The sequence below is a fragment of the Alligator sinensis genome, unplaced genomic scaffold (assembly GCF_000455745.1).
Source record: "Alligator sinensis unplaced genomic scaffold, ASM45574v1 scaffold713_1, whole genome shotgun sequence".
Lineage (NCBI taxonomy): Eukaryota > Metazoa > Chordata > Crocodylia > Alligatoridae > Alligator > Alligator sinensis.
The window spans coordinates 108,305-132,163 of NW_005842814.1; the positions used below are offsets into that span (position 1 = coordinate 108,305).

Below are 23,859 nucleotides of genomic sequence, written 5' to 3' on the forward strand. Positions count from 1 at the left end.
GGTCCTGGGGCCTGCATCCCCTCCCCGCCAACCTGGATTGGGCCCCAGGGCTGCCCCTGCCTGGCTCTGGCTGGATCCAGTTTACAGGGCTTGGGGCTCCCCATGAGTCCAAAGCTTTGGCAGCAGGGGAGCGGTGCCACTGCTCCCTCGCCACCAATTTTCCAGAGCCACCAAATTTCTTGGCCCATGGGGAGTCCTGCAGACTGGATGACACGACACTGAGGGCCTGCACTGAGCACCTCTGCTATAGAAGGACTAGAGAAGATACAGAGCAGGACAGCAAGGATAACTAGTGGCATAGAGGGGTGTCCATATAAGGAGAAGCCAAAAAGGCTAGGCCTATTCAGTGTAGAAAAGAGATGCTTGAGCAGGAATAAGAAAAGGGTTTACTTTCTCTTCGCTTAGTATCTTGTAAATAAAGATGTATTATTTACTCTGTCTCCTGATACAAGAATTAGGGGTCACAAAAATGAGACTAGGCGGCAGTAAATTTAAAACTAACAAAAGGAAGTTCTTTACACGCAGTGTGTAATTCAGGTGTGGAGCTCATGGCCACCAGATGCTGTTTATCCAGAGTCAGAAAGGGACTGGACAGATTCTTGGAGGAAAGGGGCATCAGGAGCTATGGTGCATGGCAGTTAGGGGTTCAGCCTCAGAATCTGAACTTCCAAGACCTTAAATGCTGCGGAGGCTGCAAGGGAGAGGAGCAGTGGGGGGAAAAAACTGTGGTCTTACCCAGTTCACTGTCCCTTTCATTCTCTGCCAGTGTGTGACACAAGATACTGGCCAAGATGGATATATGGTCTGACCAAGTAAATGGCAGTCCTTATGTTGTTATGCCCCCCTGAGAAAGGCATAGGACATGCCCTCCATGCCTGTGGAAAGCATCATTTCCCATGAACACAGCACTAGCCAAAGACTTTAGAGCAGGGGGGGTCAGATAAGGCCCACAAAGCCACTCAGTACAGCCTGCCAGATACCGTAGGAAGTTGGGCAGTGTGGCCTACAGTAGAATCTGGGGCCCTTGTGGACGTGGCTATCAGCAGCAGGAGGGTGAGCAAGGGCTGATGCAATCCTGGCCACCCTTTGGATGCTTTGCCCATCACCACTGCCATAGCCCTAGCTCCTTTGACCCCAGCCCCATTGCTGCCCCATGCCTTCTGCTCTATTCCAACATTAAAGCTGCTACTGCAACACAGGGCATGCAGCAGCAGCTTCCACAGGACACACAGCAGGAACTGGAGTTGCTCAGTGTGCCGCAGGCTGGTGCTGCTGCCTTGGGCTGAACCCTGCTAGGATGGAGCCCCACAATCCAAATCCAACATGGGTTCACAAAGTGAGTTTGACACCCCAGTCTTAGAGGAAATATGTTGCCAATGAGCCGTTGTTTAGAGACCATTGTTTTACAGCAGCCGGAACAACACGGTTTTGATCCAACGTAGGCTGAGGGGTTTGAGAGCTTTTTTTGCGCTTGCACTGGAGCCAGCAGTTGGGAGATCTCTCCATCGACCTGCCCCAAGCTGTACCAGACTGGACAGCTGGAAGCTCCATCCACACTAGTGCCACTTCTCCCTACCTTCCCACGCTGCAGTCGCTTGGCAGTAGGAGCATAGCTTCCAGCTGCTCAGTCCAAGCACAGCTGTTTGCTGCATAGCCCCATGGGGTACAAGTACAGGCTAAAACCCTTTGTCTCCAGAAGCCAGATTCAATGATTCCACAAACCAGATGTCGCTAACCTCTTTTTCAGAGTATTCAAGAAGCAAGGTTTGTTTGGTGATCTCTTTTATTGGACCAACTGTACATGGGAGAAGTGTTAGACAAGTTTTTGGATCTAAGGGAATATATTTCATGTCCAAAGGATTGTCTAACATTCCTCTCAACTATAAAAACTGATAGGGAAAAAAAAACAATAAAAGATCAAACATCTTTCTTCTTATATTTTCTCCTTGCCTTCATAACTACAACACAGCAATATTAGTGTATTCAGTGAATTGTTGCATTAAAAGAGAATGTGGCTGACAAAAGTTTGGTCTGTTAACTACATTGACACTTTTTGACATTTCTGTTTTTAGCAGCTAATAACAATGGTGATTTATTTTGGCAATTGCTTCCTATAGCACTGTGAAGTTTCTGTCAATAAGGTTTATTTCCTTGATAGCATGTATATGACAATTGTGCCAGTTTATTTTTAAACCTCCCATTGCTCCCACTTGTGTTAACTGTCATGCTGCTTATTTTAGATCTTGTTGCCAGTGGTTCTCTCTCTTACTATCAGTGCAATCAGATATAGGATTTGGGAGTTTTGTTTTGTTTGGGCATTCTTGCTTCTGTGAGTTAATCGCTCCAGTAACTTTGGTGACAGATTGTTCATATTTTATTGGTCAGGCAAGTTTTACAGAATACAGTATGACGTATTGAAAAACTTAGTTGCTGTAACATGAAAAATATAGGCCAGCTTTTCTAATATATCATTGCAGGAATTATTTAATTTACCAAGGATTAATCAAAATGTTATTATTTATAATGGAAACATCAAAGTAGCCAATAGTGTTCAAGGCACTGTTGTGCTGGGACCTACAGATTTAGGCTCTTGCTGCTTGTGTAGCTTTAATTTTGTGCCAATGTTGATTGATACCCTTTGGCTACATCCAGACATGCAAGGGCATGCAGTTTGTGGTGCCACAAACTGCAGGCAGCAAATGTTAAAACATGTCCGGTGCTGCAGATTTGAGGGGCCAAAATTTGCTATTGGGATTTCCCAGTAGTAGCAACCTCCCCGCTCCCCACCCCTCAAATATGGTACAAAACGCACATGCAACAAGTATGCACTGGCACATATGGAGGCTGGGCTGTCCAGAGCAATGCTCTAGCTGCTGGCCAGGCCTTTGTGCTGCCCAACCTGTGCCCTGCTGCTCCAGGCCACCAGGTAAGACTGCTGGAGCCAGGACCAGCCTCCAGCTCTCCCTGGCTGAAGTGCTGGGAGGAGATGGGCAAGGGCAATTTGACCGTTGCAGGACAACTGGTCCTAGAATGAAGTGCATATGCAGGGGCATGTGCTGTGGCAATTTGGCCCACTGCAAGCTCACACCCCTGCATGTCTGGACATAGCCCTCGAGCACAAATACAAGCTATGTCATAGGTATAGTCGGGTGGGAGTATATCTGAAAATAGTTTTGATGTGAGCAGTGCCTTAGACAATTATTATAATGATACCTCCATTTTTGTCATAGTAGGATTTGCTTTGTAGATCTGGTATTGTTTATAATTGTTTATACCAAATTGTTTGTTTGTCCTTAATATAGAGCACTCTTCTTTGGGAAGTGAAGAATGGAATCCTTGGGAAGGGGATGAAAAAAACGAACAGATTGCTTCCCAGCAAAGATATGAAACTAACCTTCAATTACTAAAAAATATAAAATCTCAGCAAGAACCAACAGCCCTTAGAGTGCAGATCTGGGGTAAAGCAGCAGTAGGTAAGTGCTTGTGATGAATGTATCTAGTTAGGCCAAGTAACCTTAACAAGTCACTTAAGCTTTAAGTGGGTACAATAATGTTACTTAATTGTTCAAAAGAACATTATTTACAGAAGGAAAACATTATATATGTTGTAAGTAGCACTCAGACTGTATGCACACCAACATAAAAATAACTAGAATCTATATTTTTGGTATAAATATTCTATGAACATTTTATGTTTATAGTCTGTTCCATGAGGCACAATATGGTAGAGAAAACCTGCTAAATCTAAACATGAAGATAGAGAGAGAAACTTCATGAAGATTTTGCAGGTGGGTTTCCTTAGAGCTGGGTCCTCAACCTTTGCTGACCCATGGATAACTGTATTGAGCAGAGAAAGAAAGCTTATACAGTAAAAGCTCCATTAACCGGCACCTTACAAGCCGGCATGCTCTACTAACCGGCATGCCGGCTTGTAAGGTAAAGTGAAACCAGAAGTGCCCACTGTGGCACTTCTGGTTTCTGCGAGCCCCAATGGCCTGGGGCAAAGCAACCTGTGCCGCTGAGCCCCCATGGTCCGGGGGGCATAACAGGCTGTGCAGGGCCCACCTCCCTGTCCCACGGGGCCTGCGGGAGGGGCAGTGATGCCCCGGATGCGGTGGGAGAAGCGGCGGCCCGAACAAACAAGGATGCCTGTTCAGGCCGTTCAATTAACCGGAATATTTTGTTATCTGGCATCCCCCATTCCTGGGGGATGCCAGATAACAGAGCTTGTACATCTCTGATTTAATTAATCTATAAGCTCAATTTCTACCCTGACTTTTATACTGAGCAGGTAATAGTGCTGTGAGCAACTCATGCCTTGTTCTCTGTCACCTGGAAGAAACTGGTATTTATGGAAAACAAATTTTCCAGTGGCTACAAGCACGATGCTAAAGGGTTTCACAAAGCAACACTCCTGAGTTTTGCAGTATGTGTGCACTCAAGTACTCTAATATGTATCTTCATTATTTATGTAGGTCTTTACCTCTGGCAACATATTCTTGAAGGTCTGCTTGAACCAGCTGACATGACTGCTCAGTGGAGAGAAGGAAGCATAAAGGCAGGAAAAACACTTTTCAGGTACCAGTTACATGATAATCACTTTCATTTAAATGAATTTCTACAGTGTTGATATTTAAAAAAATAAACACTGAACGTAGAGTTGTATTTTTCCCTAACCAAAAATTGCTCCATCACCTGTTTCTCCTCCTAATGGAAGAAACCTGCAGGGCCCTGAATATTAACCAGTCACTCATGTTTAGGAGGGCTAATCATATGTACAAATAGATTCATAGATTGTAAGGCTAGAAGGGACCTCAGAAGATCATTGGGTCCAGCCCCTTGCACCAAGCAGGAAAGATAACTGGTGGTCACGTGACCCCAGCAAGGTGACTGTCTAGTCTCCTCTTGAAGATTTCCAGGGTAGGTGATTGCACCACCTCTAGAGGGAGCTTATTACACAGTCTGGGCACCCTGACTGAAGAAGTTTTTCCTAATGTTGAGTCTGAATTGATCTTCCAGGAGTTTATGGCCATTACGCCTGGTTTTCTCCTCAGGTGGCCTGATGAACAGTTGCTCACTGAGCCCTTGTTGTACTCCCCTAGTGTACCGGTAAGCTGCTACCAGGTCTCCTCTCAGCCTCCTTTTCCTCAGGCTGAAGTGTCCCAGATCCCTCAGCCTTGTCTCATATGGCTTGCCTTTTAAGACTCTGATCATATGGGTGGCTCTTCTTTGGACTTTCTCAAGCTTGTCCATGTCCTTGTTAAAGTGTGGTGCCCAGAACTGGATGCAGGACTCCAGCTACGGTCTCACCAGTGATAGAAAAATGATATTTATGATTACAGTGATTTTTTTAAAAAATCAGTAATAAATATTTATTTTCAAGTATGTTTTGTATGCCACTTTGATGCAAATGTAATTTATGAAAATTACAATATAAATCCTGTTGGACATAATTTTAACAGTGTAATTGGGTTTTTGACTGGTGGGACCTGGTTTGGTTGCTATTCTGCATTTGTGGGCAGTCTTCCAAAACTGGACACGGCATTCCAAAAATGGTCCAGAAATGCTACCTTCAGTGGTAGTGCCTCCCTCATGTTTCTACTTTGTATTCCTTGCCTAACACCTCCAGAGCTCATGTTAGTACTCCACACCACTGCAGCACTCTAGGAACTCGTATTCAGTTGACTATTGTGATCCTTATGGCTGCTTGCAGACCTTAAAAAAAGTGGTGCTTTACTTTGAACTCGGCATGCTCTTGGTCCCTATTTGGTGTTGGCAAGGCCTCAGCTGGAGTACTGTGTCCAGTTCTGGGCACCGCACTTGAAGAAGGACGTGGATAAGCTCAAGAGGGTACATAGAAGGGCCACCCATATGGTCAAGGGCATGGAGGGTAGGCCCTACAAGAAGAGACTCCAGGAACTGGGCCTGTTCATTCTGAATAAGAGGAGGCTGAGAGGTGGTTTGATAGCCGCCTACAAGTATGTCAGGGGTGAGCATTAAGAACTAGGGGAGCAACTCTTCAGGAAGGCACCTCAAGGGAGGATGAGGACCAAAAGGTATAAACTAATAGAGGGTAAATTCAAGCTAGACATAAGAAAAAACTTTTTTTCTGTAAGGGTTACCAGAATCTGTATCACACTCTCAGTAGAGGTGGTGCAGTCACTCTGCTTGGAGGTGTTCAAGATGAGGCTAGACGGGTACCTTGTCGACCTTCTTTGAGCCCAATAACTTCCTGCCCACGGCAGAGGACCAGACTTGACAATCTTACAGGTCTCTTCCAGTTCTGTGGTTCTATAATTCTATGATATGCCCATAAGAGGCAGTTCATTAGTTGGACCTGGCTCACCCAATGTCTATATAGGATGGCCACTTTAGTGGGGCTTTTATGGTGCTTTTATGTAAATAGCTGATTGAATCAGCTTTAGCTAAAAACCCCGTGAAAGCACACAGTCTACAGACGCTGTAGAGCTGGGTCAAAGTAACATGCTGCTGCTTCTGGTAAAGTGTGGGTTTGTTTGTTTTCAGTTATTTTGTTGGTTTTTTTTAAGGTCTGCAAGCAGCCTATCTCTCTTTCAGGGGCACTGCTTTCCAAACAGACCTAGACTGTTCTATAGACTGTTAACAGACATTCTATAAGTGTGACATAGATTCTCTATTCCTACATTTATGACTGAATTTGTTGTTTTGAGGGGGTTTTTAAATGTGTCATTTAAATAAGTTCAATTTACTAAGTTTAGAACCATAGAAAAGTAGGGCTAGAAGGGATCTTCAGCAATTATCTGGTCCAACCCTCTGCCAAAGGTGGGGTCATACCTTTCCAAACCATCCTATACAAATCCATTGTCTAACCTGCACAGTAGAAGTACAGTCAACTCTGACATAACCACACATTACCTGTGGCAGGTTAGGGTGTTAAGCAGAGACAACAGCCAACATCTTGTCTGTAGAATTGCCCTATATTTATTTTATTTACCACTATACCAGTTTTTGCTATCTGAAAACTTTACCCTTACATTATGGGGATATTAGGCTGAATTCCTCGTGTGTAGATGGCAACAGAACTTGAATCACAATGGTTTATTTCCACTTATAAATTTTGTTTTCCAGTGTTCCTGTTCTACTTTGGAACAAATTTCTAGTTATTGCGTAGAGTTTATATAATAAAATAAAACGGTGCTCTTAGTCTAGAATGTTATTAATTTATATTAAACATATATAAAGTTAAGGTATTACCAAGCTAAGTGTGTATGAAGCTGGTGTGTATTTTGCTCTTTTGTGGGGTATTATTGTTATTATTAGATTAAGTGAAATGACTTGAGACACTTTTGCCATTTTACAACTTTTTTTTAAAATAAAGCTCTTTTTAGAATTTGTATTTTCACACTGTTATTGTACGTGCCTTATCCTGCTCTTTGGAATTGTTAGAACCAGACAGAACAGGGTAAATGGATTTATTGTGAGCATGGCATTTTCTACTACAGAAGTGGCATTACATAACATTACTTTTTCAAAAGTACAGCCCATTTAAGTTTGACTTATCTAACCCACTCTGGTACTTTTTGTCGAGTAGTCAGTTTGGAAAGGCTGACCCTTTGTCTTTTAGGACTGTGATTTAAAAGGAAAGGAAACGACTTCAACAAGCAATTTGTTACCTTTTTAGTACTCAAAACTGCCTTTTGTATGACTCTGAAGAGAGAGAAAGTGCTTACATAAAAGAATGCTCTGTGCAAAGGTAGGGCCTGGTTTTGCAAAGCTTTGTCCAATAATACTGGAATTGTCCATCTGCAGAGCAAAGCAGACAGCACTATGTCCTTTATCTTTGAACTGAGTGGCACGTTTGGAAGGTTATCTTTTCAGAATATTTTTGTTAATAAAGCCTAGAATCTACAAAAATTCCTCCTGAAAAGGATCCTACTTGTAGTAAACGATTGGATATTTTCCAAACCTGGCTTTAATTATTTCTTAGAAACTTTTTACTACATTTATGGATGGCTTATTAGAATCTTGACTGGTTCAAGACAGTTTCTTCTTAATGGATCTGGTGAATAATAAGTTTGCATGGTGTCAGAATGTTTGTCTTTAAGGAAGATTTTTTTTTAAGTATTTAAATATCTTCTGGGTGTAACTGAATTACTTCAGAGCAGTGTTGCTCAACCTCTCTGGCCCTGTGGGCGAGATGAGTGGCATGGATTCTGTATATGGGGTCAGTCTGTATGCCTGATCCAGCTCAGGGTTAGTGTGTGAGGGTTGGTGCAAGGGTTACAATAGTACACCAGGTTCTGTTATGGCTGGATACAGTACACTTGGTGCAACCCTTCATGCCAATATGATCTGGTGAGCAGAGCTGTGTCCCTGGTCCATGGGACTCGTTACATATCCCGCAATTTGGCAGTGTGGAACAGTGCCAGTGTTGTCACAGTTCTAGGACCAATTAATGCTACTGCTGTCTCACCACCACATTTCTGGACTTATTGGGAGCCACACACGCTAGATGACATGGCTCTGTAGGGCCAGAAGTTAAGCACCACTGTTTTAGAGAAATAGGCTTGGCAAATTCTTAGTTGTAACCAAAAGCCTATCCACACATCTGGTATTTCCAAAATATGGAGGTTAACATAATTAGTACCAATACAGCAAAAAATAAAACTTGGATAGGTTGTATATTACATATTGTACCAATTATAGAAAATAAGAAGAAAATTCAATTTATCTGTGATTATCTGTTTTGTTCTGTTTTTTAAATCTGAAATCAAACTCAACAACTTTCCCCCTTTTTATATATTTGGTGATAGGTCCTTGGGTGTGATTTGGTTGACATTGATTAGTTGACACAGAATGGTGGCAGAGTTAATTTATTTTGCATGTTAATATGTATGATGGTGCATGTTTGTTACTTTAAGTCTAGTTTTTGGCCACATACAGACATTCAGTTTCTCCTGGGAGAATCACTGCTCTCCCAGTAGAAACCAGAATTTTACAGATGTTCAGGATTTTTCTCCCAGAGCAAAAATGGTCGTTCTGGGAAAAAATTAACCTGGGAACAGCCCTGGCTAAATCATTCCCTAGAGGGTTTCTACTGGGAAAACCAAATACCTGCATATATTCTCTTCTAAGAGAAGCTACAGCACAGTTCTCCAGCATCCTAGGGTGTTTCCTTTGACCTCTTTCCACCTCCATGGAGACGGCACATCACTCACTAGACTCTACTGCTCCAGCTCAGTAAGGAGCAAAACATGCCCCTTTTACAATCCCCATATTGTGCTATAGGGAGAGACAGGCTGACCCCAAGCAGTCTGGGTCAGCCAATCAGGGCAGATCAGTGGACTGCTGCTGTCTATCTCCAGGCAGACTGAGGGAACCTGCAGAGCAGGCTGAGATGTGTGCCCTGGGGCCCTCTGGCTATAGAGCATCAGCATTGTAAAGTCTCTGCTCCTCAGGGACTCAGCATTTGAATGTCTGTTAAGGTTTCTCTAGGTAAGTTTTTCTTCCAGGAAAACAAACCTGGGAGAATTCTCCCTGATCATTTGAATGCATGTATGTAGCCATTGTTAGAATACTCTGCGCTTTTGTATGGGCATGTTTAAACATTTTTTAATCTAAAACCTTGAACATGTCTAACTATCAGTTAAAATGGACATATAAATAAAATCAGAATATACTTTTAATACAGAATAAAGTAGCATAATAGCACATGCAGTGTCTGCTACAAAGAATGTCAGAAGAACAGGTTAATGTTTTTAGAGCTTTTCAAACATCAATTTTAAAGTAAAAATTTTAAACATAAAAAGGCATACATTTGGTTTTTAGAGGAATATACCATTACAGTTCTAATTCACACATAGGAATTTATAGAACATAAACTCCTACTTGCATTCTGAAGGATTGAAGCTGTGTGTGCTTTGCAAATCTGTGTATGCACATTTAACTGAATATGCATGTATTGTCCCATTATGTCTAAGCCTATTTGGGACCCTCAGACTAAGTATTCTTCACTATAAATCCCTGAATGGCCATGACCAGTGGAGGAGGAAACACCAATGTAATAGGCTGAGGATTAGAATTCCTATCTGGGAAGTACAGACCTAGTTTCTCTTTTCTCCACCACACCTCCTATATGCCAGGAGAGTGCCCTAACCTAACTAATCTATAGCTTTTTGATGTGGGAACACTTTTTTACCTCTCTACTGAAGCTGTGACACTACAGAAAATATCCTAGATCTAGTGGTTAGAGCATTCACCTGGTAGGGCAAGCCCTGAATTCCAACCACTGCACCCAAAGCTGTTTGCATTCATTGGATAAAATGCATATAATCCTGGTAGCAGTGATCAAAACCCAGGGCCTCTCTTCTACATGAATGCCTTAACTGCTGTGCTACAAAATCATGCTACTTCTTGTGTTCTAATTACTTGGCTATTATGTAAAAAAGTCAGTTGTCTGTTTTAAAAGGGATGACTTGAGCATTTAACTCAAGGAGTGTGTTTTGAAGGTCAATCCCAACCTGACAATAGGTACTTCCAAGTAGTACAGTCAGGCATATACGCCTTCTTGACAAGTAGGACATTTAGATGCATCTCTTCCCCCACCCCCCTAGTATTTCATGTTGGCTATGATAGGGATCCCCTGCTGTTCAGTGTGTTGTTTGTGGTGATCCCATGCTGCAGTGCCTGACTCTCTTAATGGGTTGTATGAAGAGATAAGAGGCTAAAGTCTAGTCTGTGGAATCAGGGGACCAGGTGCATGATTCCTTTTACCTTAATTCGTTTCTCCAAGGTCACACAGGAAATCTCTGATAAAGCAGAGGTTGACTGCTGAGGTCTGAGGCTGGTGCCTGGTCTACTAAACAGCCTTCCTTTCATACAGGAGTCTTTTATTGAAGGTTCTTATTTCTTAATTAAATTTAAGATTTTTCAGGGCCTCTTCCTTATTCAGTTATCATACTATTTTTTTTTAAACAAAAAAGGTTGATTGTTTCATAGCTGACAAATCACATCCTAATTCTTTTTTTGGAAATATCTTCTGTTTTCGGAGGGGTTTATTGAGATTCTCAAAACTTAGTATTTTAATATGGGATTGGTCCTGACTTCCATACAAAATATTGTCTGCAACTAAACTTTAATTTAACACTTACTTTTTCACAGTAAAGGCAGAAGGAAACTGTTGAAGAGGTAAATTATAATTTTAGACTCAAAATATCTGAAATTTTTCACAACAGGAAAGTTAAATTGCAGTATATCATGATAATGTTAGTGAAGAAGCAATATCTGTAAGCAGTACAGGCAGATAATATATGGTGCAATAAACAGAATATGCAGAATGTCTTAAACATACATTTTAAAGGCTGGTAATGTATCTTTTTCAGTTTCATCACTGGTGCAGCTGTAGTTCCTGGATATTTCTCAGTAGAAGCTGATAATGTGGTTCTAGTTCTGAATGGAAGAGAAGAAGCAAAGATAACTTACGCCACACAGTGGTTACATTATGCACAAACTTTAATTCAAACTCACAAGCTGCAGCATGTTGCTGTCCTGCTGCTTGGAAATGAACAGTGCAACAATGAATGGATACAACCATACCTAAAAGGACATGGGGGATTTGTAGAGCTACTTTTTATAATCTATGATTCTCCCTGGGTAAACAAAGACGACATTTTCCAGTGGCCTTTAGGAGTGGCTACGTAAGTATTAAACACAAATTACTATTCAAAACGTGATTATTATGCATAAGTTGGATGTTTAGTTCATGTTGTAAATTTTAGGTTTCTCCATAAAGCTTTAGAAATCTCCAGGGTAAAAAGTAATTCAGGAGTTAATGTTTTAAGAAATAAGCACTTTTAAAGATGTGTTACTTATAATCGTTTAGGGACAAATATGTCATATATTGATGTTGACTTCTATTCGAATTTACAGAAGTATTTAAAAAAATATATCACTAGCCTCCCACAGTTGCATTTGTGGAAGGACTAGCCACAAAATTCTAATATTGCTGCAAGTCACCTTGTATGATTTTTCTAGTCCAAAACAGTTCATAAACCTAGCACATGAACACTCTGCTAGACTATAGCACAGGGGCAGGCAATTATTTTGGGCAGAGGACCGCTTAAGTTTTGGCGAGCTGTTGGGGGCCGTGGAGGTAGCCCCGCCCCTTGACAGTTGCCCGCCCACTAATTGCCATATTGGGACCAGAAGTCCCGCCCCCTAGCCCCTGACCTTTGCCACCAGAAGTCCCTCTCCTTGCCCCCCAGAAATACCCTTTTTAGGGAGGGGGGTTGCTATCTTAGAACCAGAAAAAAATCATACACTAGAAGTCAAACGCCTACTATAGCATATTTTAATTTTATTACAAAAAATATTTGTCATGATTTGTGTTCATGTAGTGTGTCTAGAAAGGACTGCATAATAACTCAAAAATAAAGTCTCACTCATTGTGTGGGGGAGCTGTAGGGTGTGTGTATGGTGGGGTGTATGAGTGGGCATAGGGTATTTGGATGTGTGTACAGGTCAGCAGGGTTTGTGGGGCAGGGTGTGAGGTTTGTGGGGTGCAGGGATGTCCCTGGGACCCCGGTTTAGAAGAGGGGGCGCCGGGGCTACAGGGGAACCCCAGGCCAAAATAGAAGGGGCAGAAAGCCCCTACTTACCATTCACAGGGGCTGGAAGGAGCAGGGAAGCGCGCGCCAGAAAATCGCCTGCACGGTTCATTAGCTGCGCTCATATTCAGCTGGGGCTGGGTGACGTCAGCAGGAGACAACACCCGGCGGAAATAAAGGGCAGCCCCGAAGGCGCAAGGGGAGGAGAGGATACCAAGGAACCTGCAGGGAAACCCGAGGCCAGCAACACACACCCGCGGTGTCCGGCAGCCTGAGATGGCGAGGGCAGCGGTGAAAGCCGCAGCAGCACAGGAACTGGTGGGGAAGCCGGCGGCAGAACCGACAGAAAAGCCGGTGAAGCAGCCGGCGGAGGAGCCAGTGGGGAGACCGGCAAAGGAGCCGGCAGAGAAGCCGGTGAAGAAGCCAGCAGAGGATCCGGTGGGGAAACCAGCAAAGGAGCTGACAGAGAAGCCGGTACAGGAACCGGCAGAGGAGCCAGTGTGAGTGGCGAGAGCAGAGGGAGCAGCGAAAGCGGGGAAGACAGCGAGCGGTGGGAAGGCCGGAACAACCCTTGGAGAGCCCGGAGCCGAGGGACGGCGAGATACGAGAGCGATGGGAACAAGACCGGCAGGAACCACAGCTGGGATAGCGGCGGCGGGAAATCACGAACCGGGAAGCCCAGTGGAGTTCAGGGTCAGCAGAAAGACCCACAGCATCACCAAGTGGAACCAACTGTGGCTATAGGACCTCAAGTGACTATAGCAACCTCTCTGGATAGAAGCTGGACCTAGGAGAGAAGCCCCAAGCAGGGACAAGCACCCGGGCCGGGGAACACTGAGGCACCGGGGAAGCACAGGGCCCCGAGGGCTGGGTCACTCTTCGTTTCCTCTAGGCTTCTTCCCGCCTGACGTTTGCACCCCTCTGGTGGGCACGGTGGTGGGTATCTCACGTGGTGGTACGGCAGGGTTGGAATAAGGGTGAGGGCGGCGGAAATTAAAGGCCTCGTAGCCTTCACCCCAGAGCCCGGCCCAGGATACCAGGTCCCGCCGCTGAGGAACAACAGGAAGTCCAGGAGAAGCAATCAGCAGGGATTAGGGATAAAGCTAGGCTTGAAGACCCGCGGCAGAAGGTGGCATTTGGCCGGGGTGTAGGGGAGGTCAGAGCCCCGTGAGTGCCCGCTGAGAGGCACAACGACCCTGGAGGCTCCCTCAAAGGAGACCCCCTCCACTGAGGATCCATCCAAAGTCGTGGCAGGAAAGTTAAGGGGGTCTTCTGATGTCAACCGAGGGACCTTCAGGTGTCCGCTCACAGGCCTGGGACAAACACGATCAACTACCCGGACAAAAGCCGCTCGGGAGCGCCTAATAGAGCAAAGGCAGGCACAAGGGACCTCCCCCGCTCCCCCACATGGCATGCAGCCCCTGCTGCTGGCAGCAGGAGCAGATGGGGTGGGGTGGGGTTTAGGGAGCTTGTGCCTTGCGCAGGCTCTGATGCCAAGCGGAGTGCAGCTCTGGGTAGCACTGCACGTGGCGGGGGGAGGAATGCAGCCTGCGCGGCTGCCTCTAACATGGGGACTCCGCGCCACACACCTGCAGCTCCCATGAGAGAAGCCCCGTGCTGGACTTCACAGGGGACAGGGCTCCCTACACTCTGGGTGGTCTGGGGACCTGTGCAGACATTCAGTGTAACCTAACAATTAGGATTGTAAAAAACTGCATATATTTTAGAAAGAGTTTTGACCCCCCCCCCCCCCCCCCCCCCCCTCCTAGTGAGTATCATTGGCATTGTTCTTAATGACATTGTTCACTTTTCAGGTGATTCAAATAACCAAGATGTCAACTCCAAAGGAAACATTGGTCCAGCCACTTCAGTTAAAATAAGTGTTTGTTTCAATAGCCACTGTTATCAGTGCAAAGTATTGTTAGAAGTGTTTTCTGTAAAATGTACAGTGCCAGTGAAATTATGTACATTAGTTGGCAGTGTTCTAGAATGGGTAGGAGAAATGAAGAGAACTGAGGATATGTTATGATGGAGTTTTGTTTTTGCCATTTTTTTAAGATTCCGTCAACAGTTACAGATCTGAACTAGTCAGTGAGATTGTAGATACTGAGTTTGCGACAGAAGCATGAAATGATACAAAGCCAGTCTACTAGGCCCCTGTCACACATGCATGACAGAGGGTGTGATTTGGGACATGGGAGATCAGATGCCACTTGTGCCATTACAATTTGCCAATGCAAATATTATAGTCCAGGGCTCCCCCTGCACCAGCAGGTTGACAACTGGTACCTGCAGGTTCAGCTTAGAAAGAATTAGCTGATTGTCAGTTCTGGCCCCAGTACAAACTAGGGGACATGGGGCTTTGGGCTGGAACTGATAATCAGCTTATTGTAAAAACCCTGTAGCCAGCAGCTCTGAGAGGCTTCTGGCAGAGGTAGCTCTGATCAGGGCTTCCCAAACGGGGAGCCTCTAATTCCTGGCACTGTGTCCAGAGCTGCCAAGCATGGAGTTTAAAGTCCCCAACAGAGAAGTCCTTCTGCTCCCCCGCCTCCCACCGAGACTTGGGCTGACAATCAGCTGATTGTTGATCTCAGTGGTGGGACCACACCAGGGGTGGTTCTAGACCTCAGTGTAGTTCCAGGACCAACTGTCAGCTGAATGTCAGCCCTGGCCACACATTAAAATTTAAGACACCAAACAAGTCATAAAAATATTCTGCATTATATGTGGAACATTGTTATGGCTCATTGGCCATTTTATGGCACCTTAAATTGGATACACATTGATCATGGCATAAATATAATGTGTAGAGGAGGTTCTATACACTACTTTTCCAGTGACATAAAACATTAACATACACTTTTTAATTACAGATATAGAAATTTTCCTGTGGTAGAACCCACTTGGTCAATGCTTCGTACTCCAAGATCATATCTATGCAATTTCTTGGGAACAGTTTATAAGAACTCATCTAGGGAGACCCTAATGGAAGTGTTGAAACAAGATGAACTTGATAAACTTTGCTGGATTACAGCCAGAGAACAGTAAGAACTGTGATTTACTTTATAAAAATATATTTTGATAGCTGAAATTACTCAAAGCTCATTGCCTAGGCAATTCTCACATCTACTTTTAAAATGTTATAAATAAAATAATACAAATAATGACAATGGTCTAATTTAAAATAATGACAGCATTACTGAGTTGAGCCATGTGTTCCCGTACTTTACATGCAATGTGACCTGAAGTATGTAGGAAAAAAAATCTAATGTGTATTATAGCCGTTTCTATTTCCTGTATGCAATTCTGGTTTTAATGGAAGGAAAAGAGTGTATCCAAAAATCTCTCGTTCTTACTGCTTATGCATATAATCCTCCTACTAGCAGAAGACAAGTAAACTAGTGTTTTGGCTAAGCAACCGCATATAAAGAAGCTAATTTAGAATCTATAGAATTGAATTCTAATGGTATTTTTTTAATTCTTAAATTAAAATACAACGTGTAAGGAGTCCCTTTGTCTTCTCTTTGTGGAGGCAACGAATCCACTTCCATAGATTACCTGTGCCCTTGAATCTTTGGCAAAACTTGTCTCTGTAATGCACAATACAGAAAAAAATGGATACTTTTTTCTTTAATCCTTAGTAGGTACACTAAGCATTAAAAAAAAAGTATGTAAGGATTGGGCCATAGGCAGTCCTAAGGGGCACAGGTACCCACAAGTACCTAAGCCAGAGAAGAATCCAAATCAGGGGCCAAGGCTGCATGAGAAGTTCAGAACCAGAGTCCAAGTCAAAGTTCAAGATCCATGCCTATAGTCCAGGTAGTGTCAGAAATCAGGAGCTGGGGAACCCAGGACACCAAAATAGCATAAGCAAAAGTGGGGGGGCAGGCCAAAGGAGAACAGGTTGAGAAGCACTGACCTTGGTTCATATACCATGCCCACCATACTTTGCAGCCAGTGAATTCAACCCTTGCAGCCAGCACCACTCTGAAACCAAGTGGCCCTGTTGTGGGCATAGATTGTCTTCTACCAGAGAAGATAGCTATGGGAATAGGAAACAAAGACAATTCCCAAGAGAAGACCAATAGAATAAAAGACTTTAAGGACTAGGCAAGAAATTACAGGGACACAACTTGAGGTTTTAGGGACCCACATATTTTAAACCTTGTGTAGTTCCAAGAGCACTTGCACCAAGTTACCTAAGCCATTTTTAAATGCTTTTCAAAGTTACTCATGTCCATATGCAATCTAGATTGGGTCAAAATATATAAAAGTATTTCTCTTTTTTGTGTTTATCTACCTAATTATGGTACCAGGATTGTCTCTGTTTTAAGTGCATAAATAGACATGGATAAATCCAACAGAAGTTAAGTCTGCTTTTAACTATGTATAAAACATTGCTTAAGGAGGTTTAAAAATGTATTTAAAAACTATTAGTGCAGTCTAACACTTTTTTTAAACTTGGAAAATATTGCTTTAAGAAAAAAAAGATCAGACTGATGAGACTCTAGAGAAAGATTATACTGTATACAGTAGTATACAGTAGTCACATAGCGCACACACCTTTTCCCCCCAAAATCAGCCCTCCAAAACTGGAGTGAGTGGAAGTAGGAAAGATTTTTCTTTGCTGGAAAAGAAGCGGGGAGGAATAGAAGCATTCAAACAGTGTTCTAATGGCTACCAAGATGGCTGCCCCTTGTCTCTGATCCCAGCAGGTGGAACGTTCAGAGTCCTGTGTTAACCCTCTTATAGCCACTAAAGAATTTGCAGGAGCTGGATGAGCACAGTAGCTTGTACCTGAAGCAACAGTTGAGCTGGCTCAGTGCAAATGAACTGCTGCATATAGTCCGTAGTATTTTGTAGTATTATTTACAACAACTTGTATAAAGAATTTTTTTTTAACTGTAAATAAAAGGAACTGTCTGGCTACTGCCCTTGCAGGGGTCTGGGACCTGGTCTTGTTGGTGTCTTGCCACCCCAGGAAGTTTTTGCTGCCTTACACAGAATGTCTCTTGGGGTTACTACACTTCCTGGGCATTCTGTATTCCCAGGAAGACCTACTTACACACAGGGCTTGTCTACACATGCAGTTATGGTGGCAGAATAACCTCCAGCACACTTCACTGTGCTGCAAAGGGACTGGCTGGGGCATCAGGGTGCTGCAATGTGGGGCTAACTGGCAGGCAGCCCCTACACTGAAGCACCCTTGTGCCTCAGCCAGCTCCATCAGTGTCTACACGTGTTGTAGCATACTAACTAATGTCTCCATAAGGTAGTACTTGTGTTGGGCAGCACTATCCTATGGCAATATTTATTGGTTTACTGCACCCTAACAGGGGCACATGTGTAGACACTGATGCTTTACAGCGGAGCTAGTTAGTCAGCTTCATAGTAAATGTCTCATGTAGCCACGCTCACTGTTAGCCACGATTCCATAAAAACAAATTTCTACATTCTGCCTTTCAAAAACAAGGTGTGTGTCTTGGGACTGTGTGGTATGCAAGAAAATGCAGTATCTGTGGCAGAGACTGCTATTGCAAAGTGCATTCAACTCTCCAAACAAACTGAAGAGGTGAACAATTACTGTTTATAGTCCCATTTCTAAAATGGGCAACAGAATTTGTTGTTCAAATACGTTGAATGAAAAGTTTCCTTGCTTGAAAAAGTTTGTATGAAAATAGACTCTTGTTTTATCTGTTCTATTTCTGAACCACTTAGCCACCTTTTAGTGCAAATTTCTTTAAAATAAAACGTGTTTGCTGGTGTATGTTTTAACTAGCTGGATTTCCTAAAAGTATTTGAAAAAAGTCTAGCTAGGAATATTTAGGTTGAAACATGAAACCCTACCTTTTTTAACATCTTTTGTTGCGTAGCTTCAATACTTGTAATTTTGTACATTACTAAAATTATAAGGTGGACCTCTGCTTTTTAAATGAATACATCTACCAGCTGAATCAATTTTAATTTTCATCAACTTCTTTATTTTTCTAGGTGGCAGCCTCAAGAAACAAATGAAAGTTTTAAAAATTATCAAGATGCATTGCTGCAGAGTGATCTCACATTGTGCCCAGTGGGAGTAAATACAGAATGCTATAGAATTTATGAGGCATGTTCATACGGATCTGTTCCTGTGGTAGAAGATGTAATGACACCAGGTGATTGTGGAAATTCATCTATATACCACAATGCTCCATTGCAATTACTAAAGACAATGGGGGCTCCATTTATCTTTGTTAAAAACTGGAAAGAGCTTCCTGTAGTTTTAGAAAAAGAAAAAAATATGAACTTACAAGAAAAGATCCAAAGAAGAAAAAAGCTTATAGAATGGTACAGGCACTTCAAAGCGCAAATGAAACAAAAATTCATTCATATTTTAGAAAACTCATTTTTACCCTATGAAAAAGGATAAATTTCACACACCACCCCCACCGAAAATCAAAAATTGGTTGAAAACTTTATTCCCACTGATCTGTAAACGATGCTTTATATAGAAAGAAAAATCAACACAAGTGCAGCTCCTTTGAAATCAACAGAGCTGTGCAAACTTATCCCAGGGCTGAATTTAGCCGTCTGTTCTTAGCTGCTTTCAGAAAGTCTTAGAGGTTGGCAGTCTGCACGGACATCATTAACTTTATTATTATTACTGCAATGCCTAGTTTTCTTATATTTAGCAAATAAATGCTTCTGATTCTCAGTGGGATTACAGGATTTCAAGAAATACTTCACTCAGTTTTGTAGGATTTCCCCCCCAAAAGTGCTGGCCACACTGTAGTGATATTTCTGTTTTCAGTATTCTCTTTCCTGAAGTTCTCCTGCCGCCACTCCCCCATTTTAAAAATATATAACTGAAGAGCAAAAGCCTGGGTCAAACAAGCCCTAAATGACAGAACTTTTAATAGTAAACAAATTCTTTATTGTAAGTACAATAATTATTTGTACATAGAACTACCCCCTCCCACCTGTCAGGAACAAAATGAAAGCATTTAGTGCTTTAGGTTCTTCCCATTTTTCTAATGTCTCAGAGTTACATGTTGGGTGGTGGTAGATGCTTGATGTGAAAAAACTTTACTTTTGTGTGGTTTTATAACAAAAGGAGTGTATCCTTGTGTGGATCTGTGCTCCTCGCTCGTTGTCTGCAACACGTTTCTGTAGTTGTCATCCCCATTATGGCTTCCAAGTGTCCCGCTAGCTTATCTTCTACCCCTCTCCCTGGTCCATCTATGAAGTGCAAGAGAACTTCACTAACCCTTCACCACCTCTCTTCATACCAACTAAACATTCACCACCACGCTATGTTGTGTGTACTGTCTGCTGTTGGTGAGTACCAAAATTGTCTTGTAAAAGTGGTAGAAATGGGTCTGAGGGTCAGTACAGTCGAGGTCTTGGAACATATCCCTATTTATTACACTGTAAAGTGGGTTCCCTTTACGTGAATTTGGGTTGTGCGCCATTTTCCAGAAATGCATGTACAGCATAAAGCAAGGGAAACTTGTAATCCTTCTTCCCTGACATCCACCCATCCATACCTCTTTCTCTGGTCACATATGGAGAATATCCAAGAGTGCTCACTTTTGTGAAACCTTTCTCCACTTAAACATTTCTGTAAAGGAAGGACTATCCTTATATTTTAAATACGTATCTAGAATCCTGAGCCCTCTCCACTTTCTCCAAGAAAAGTCACAGTTTAGAATACTGTTTTAGTGGGTTGTTTTTTTTCTGGTAAGGTTGTAGTGGTATTATGGTATATGTGGTATATGGCAGTATTTATGATGTCAAAGTAAACATGTAAAAATGCATTTGATCAATGTTTTCAGTTAAAAAATGCAGCCCCATGGGCATAGTAAGTTTGTAAGCATAATTATGGGTCTGTGTCATCACACTAATCTTGAGGCCCAGATGTCTGCAAGAGTCAAAAAAGAATTAGGGATAAATGTTTTAAAAAATGTCAGTGTGAGTTGGGAACTCACTTCCCATATCCCTGTTCCTGCTACTGAAGCATCTGGTATTAACCACTATCCCAGGAAATGCTCTCTGCCTCACATCCTTTCCCTTTGCATGCATCTCTAAGATACAAAGAGAGTCTCTTCTTTAGGGTCCAGTCGATAAGGCTAAGTACAGAAAATCAAAAAGCCCAAGGCAGAACCAATTCAATCTATGCAGTTTCCTCTAAGCTTCATAGGTTAAACTGACAACCAACTGAACTGACATCCAGTTTTCAATTGGGAAAGGCAGAGAGAGGCCTGTGCTGACCCAGGCTAGTAGGCAGGGAGTACTAAAGCACACCTCCCAGCCTGCTGGCCATTGCCAGCCTGGCCAAGTAGAACCATTCCTGATTGACTCCCTGGTACATGCCCCCAACCCCCCGCTGTCTCCCCACAGCGGGTTGAGGAGCCCCCTGTCCAGGTACTGGCCCACCTCGGGGAGCCTCCCCCTCACAGGGTTTCCCCAAGCTTGGGTTCCCCAGCCCTGGGAGCCAAGGGGATTTCCTACCTCCCCACTCCCAGTTGCTGTGAGTCTGAGGCAAAAGCAGCTGCGGGGGGAGTGGAAGAATTTCCTTCCGCTTCCTGAGGCTGCCCCAGGCTATCCATGAGATTAGCAGGGGCTAAGGCAAGCAGCTGTGGGGTTCAAGAGGGAAACAATTCCCCTCAGCTCCCTGGGGCTGCCCTGGGCTGGGGGGGGGAGGGGGGGCCAAGGCAGTAGCTGCCTGGTGCCCCTAGGCTGGGCAGCAGCTGGGAAGGGGGAAGGGGAAAATTCCCCTTGGCTCCCCAGGGATGCTCAGATGGAAGAGGCTGGGGTGAAGGAAGACTGGTGCCCGCATCCCTGGGGCCTTGGGAACTTCATCCCCCTCCTTCCTGTGGCAGCGGCTGAGGCAAGCAGCTGTGCAAGGGAGGGGAAGGTGGGAAATTCCCCTCGCTTCCTGGGATGCCCCCAGCGGAGGGAAGGCTGCAGAGGGGCAAAAAGCCTCCTCCACAGGGGCTTTCCCTCCTCACCAAACTGTGTAGATCTGGGCTAGGGCGGGCTGGGGGTCTGTTCCCTTCCCCACATCTCTATGGGTTGATGGATGCAGGAAGAAAGCAGGCTAGGCAGCAGAAGGGTGGGGCCGTCCCTGCTCCACTGGAGCAGATAGCACAGCTGAGGGCTGCAAAGCGTCCTGGGATGCTGGGGGGCTGTGAGTTAACTTGAAGCAGGAAGGGGTCTGGGAAAGAAGTTCCATAAATCGGTTTGACGTAAATTAGTTAAGTCTGATACTACATCTATCCAGGTTTATCTTGAACCAGTTTGGGCCATTTTGAAACTGGTTTATGTGTACTGACCATCTGTTCTGTTACAGGTTTAAACTGGTTTATGTGTAACTTCTGTCCCTAACCTAAGTGTGGGATGATGATATTGAATGAAGTGGTGCACTCTTTATTGTATGATCCTGGGCAGGTCCTTTGTTGAAAAATTTTCTCCTTAAGTGCAAAAACACAGTGATCCATCAATTTACAATAAAAAATAAAGTAAAAGTACTTGTTCATTTTCTTTTTTACAATATGCTATTTATCTGTCCAATAAAACTCCTTTTTAATCTTGCCACAAAAAAGAAAAAAATTAATAGAGGAAGAAAAGAGTATTCTGCTACTATTAAAAGAGCATCCTGCTACTAGACAGTAGCATTTACTACCAAGGAAAAGAGAGAGTAATAATGGTTTTTGTCTCTTTTTTTTCTTTTTTCATTTAAAAAAACAAAACAAAACAAAAACATTTTGAGCAAGCAAGCCTGTTTTATCTAACCTCATGCCACCATCATTTTAGGATGTAAAAAGGAGCTGGAACTATCAGAATAATTCAATTGTGAAGCTATATGAAGAACTTATACCTACAAAATAAGTTGTTTTTGAAGAATGTGATTCATTTGATTGCCATGTTCATTACCAGGGAAACAGCTCTAAACTAATTGTATGTATGTATGTTGTGTTAAATAGTGTAATTTATAATTCTGTAAAATTTTGAAACTCTTAACTTATGCAAAAATAGTCCTCCTTTTCCCAAAATATCCAGTATTAAATCATGTCCTCTTCAGTTGAATACACTCATTTCGTTTCCATTTAATTTTAGGGCATAGTTTTCAGAGGTAGCTTTCATTAACTTCAGTTGGAGCTTTGAGTTCACAGCACTGTTGATAAAAGGCCAGAAGCCTGAATATGTAGGTGGCATTTTTGATTCTCAAAATCTACCAAAGCTGTCTACTTTCAAAAGGGAAGTACCAGTATAGTTGTATGCATTCAAATAAACAGAACTTGAAGCATCTATTTTCCCGTTGCCTCCAAGCTGGTATATGGGATAATCTCTGTAAGATGTGGTTCACGCTATGAAAAACTTGAGACGACATCCTGAGATGTGGAGAAAAGAGAGCGTTACTGTGGCTTAGGATAGATCCAGGCACAGGGCTTGCATAGTAGAAATAGGGGAGGAAGGAAACAAAGGAAAGAATTCGGTGAAAAGTTTGGAATCAAGTCTCATTGGTTGGGAGAATCACTGAGGAGAGCACTGAAGTGTTAACAGAGGCAAAATTGTAAAGGTCGTTATGAAAAAGGAACTAGGAGATTTGAATTTCACAAAAAATGTAATAAGCCAGAGGCTGATTTTAAAAACAGAGTGCTGTGGACAGGGGGGTGGGAGAGATTTAGTGACATTGTGAAGAATGTGGAAAGGAGAAATGTACTTCACCTGAGTGAAGGTTACAGGAATCCAGAAAGAAATGTCCAAGCTATGGATCTGGGTTTTAGCAATGAATTAACAAAGGAGGAAGGATTTTTGAAATAAGAACAGAAGTTATTTTATCTTTCCAAAGATGTTTCGGTTTTCTTGCTAAGAAGAATGGTGACCAAGCAATAGGGCTTCATAAGAACTAAAATTAGTGACAGTGATGCAGATCATTTCAGGGGAAGGAAGTCTTAAGTGAACTGAACAAGAATTTTTTTAACCCAGGAATACAAACAAGCAAAATAAACATTATATGGGTTGCAGATTGTTACATTGCACATATTTACTTGCACATGTATGATTCAAAGTCATGCTGCAAAAGATATTTTGTAAGCTTGCCTGGGCTTCTCTGTTAAATTGATTATATGAACAAACCAAGCACACCTGTCTTGGAAAAAAATAATGCTGTATATCTTTGGATAACATGGTGTAATGAGGCCCTTACCCTGTTACTAGGGAAATGGTGTGGTTTAGGGTTTGCTCTCACTGCTACCTTCCCCCCACCCTTTTTTTCAATTTTACCTCTGTC

At 43.0% G+C, this 23,859-nt stretch overlaps 1 protein-coding gene across 5 annotated transcripts in view; it reads left to right on the forward strand.

Annotated features, from left to right (window-relative positions):
• The first annotated feature begins 403 nt into the window (after positions 1-403).
• The window catches only part of RXYLT1 (ribitol xylosyltransferase 1), a 43,126-nt gene continuing 19,670 nt past the window's right edge, over positions 404-23,859 (forward strand). For 3 of the 5 annotated variants that reach the window (XR_003091722.1, XM_025191419.1, XM_025191420.1), the window contains exons 1-6: positions 404-1,336; positions 3,303-3,473; positions 4,476-4,578; positions 11,361-11,675; positions 15,458-15,628; positions 18,576-18,739. Coding sequence is in view for 4 of the 5 variants with exons in the window: in XM_025191419.1 (XP_025047204.1) it covers positions 1,324-1,336; positions 3,303-3,473; positions 4,476-4,578; positions 11,361-11,675; positions 15,458-15,628; positions 18,576-18,739 (937 nt within the window). In the remaining variant the exon portion in view is untranslated. Of the gene's footprint in view, positions 1,337-1,452; positions 1,765-3,302; positions 3,474-4,475; positions 4,579-11,360; positions 11,676-15,457; positions 15,629-18,575; positions 21,249-23,859 lie in introns of those variants that run through there. The other 2 variants (XM_025191418.1, XM_006035270.3) reach the window with 2 other exon arrangements.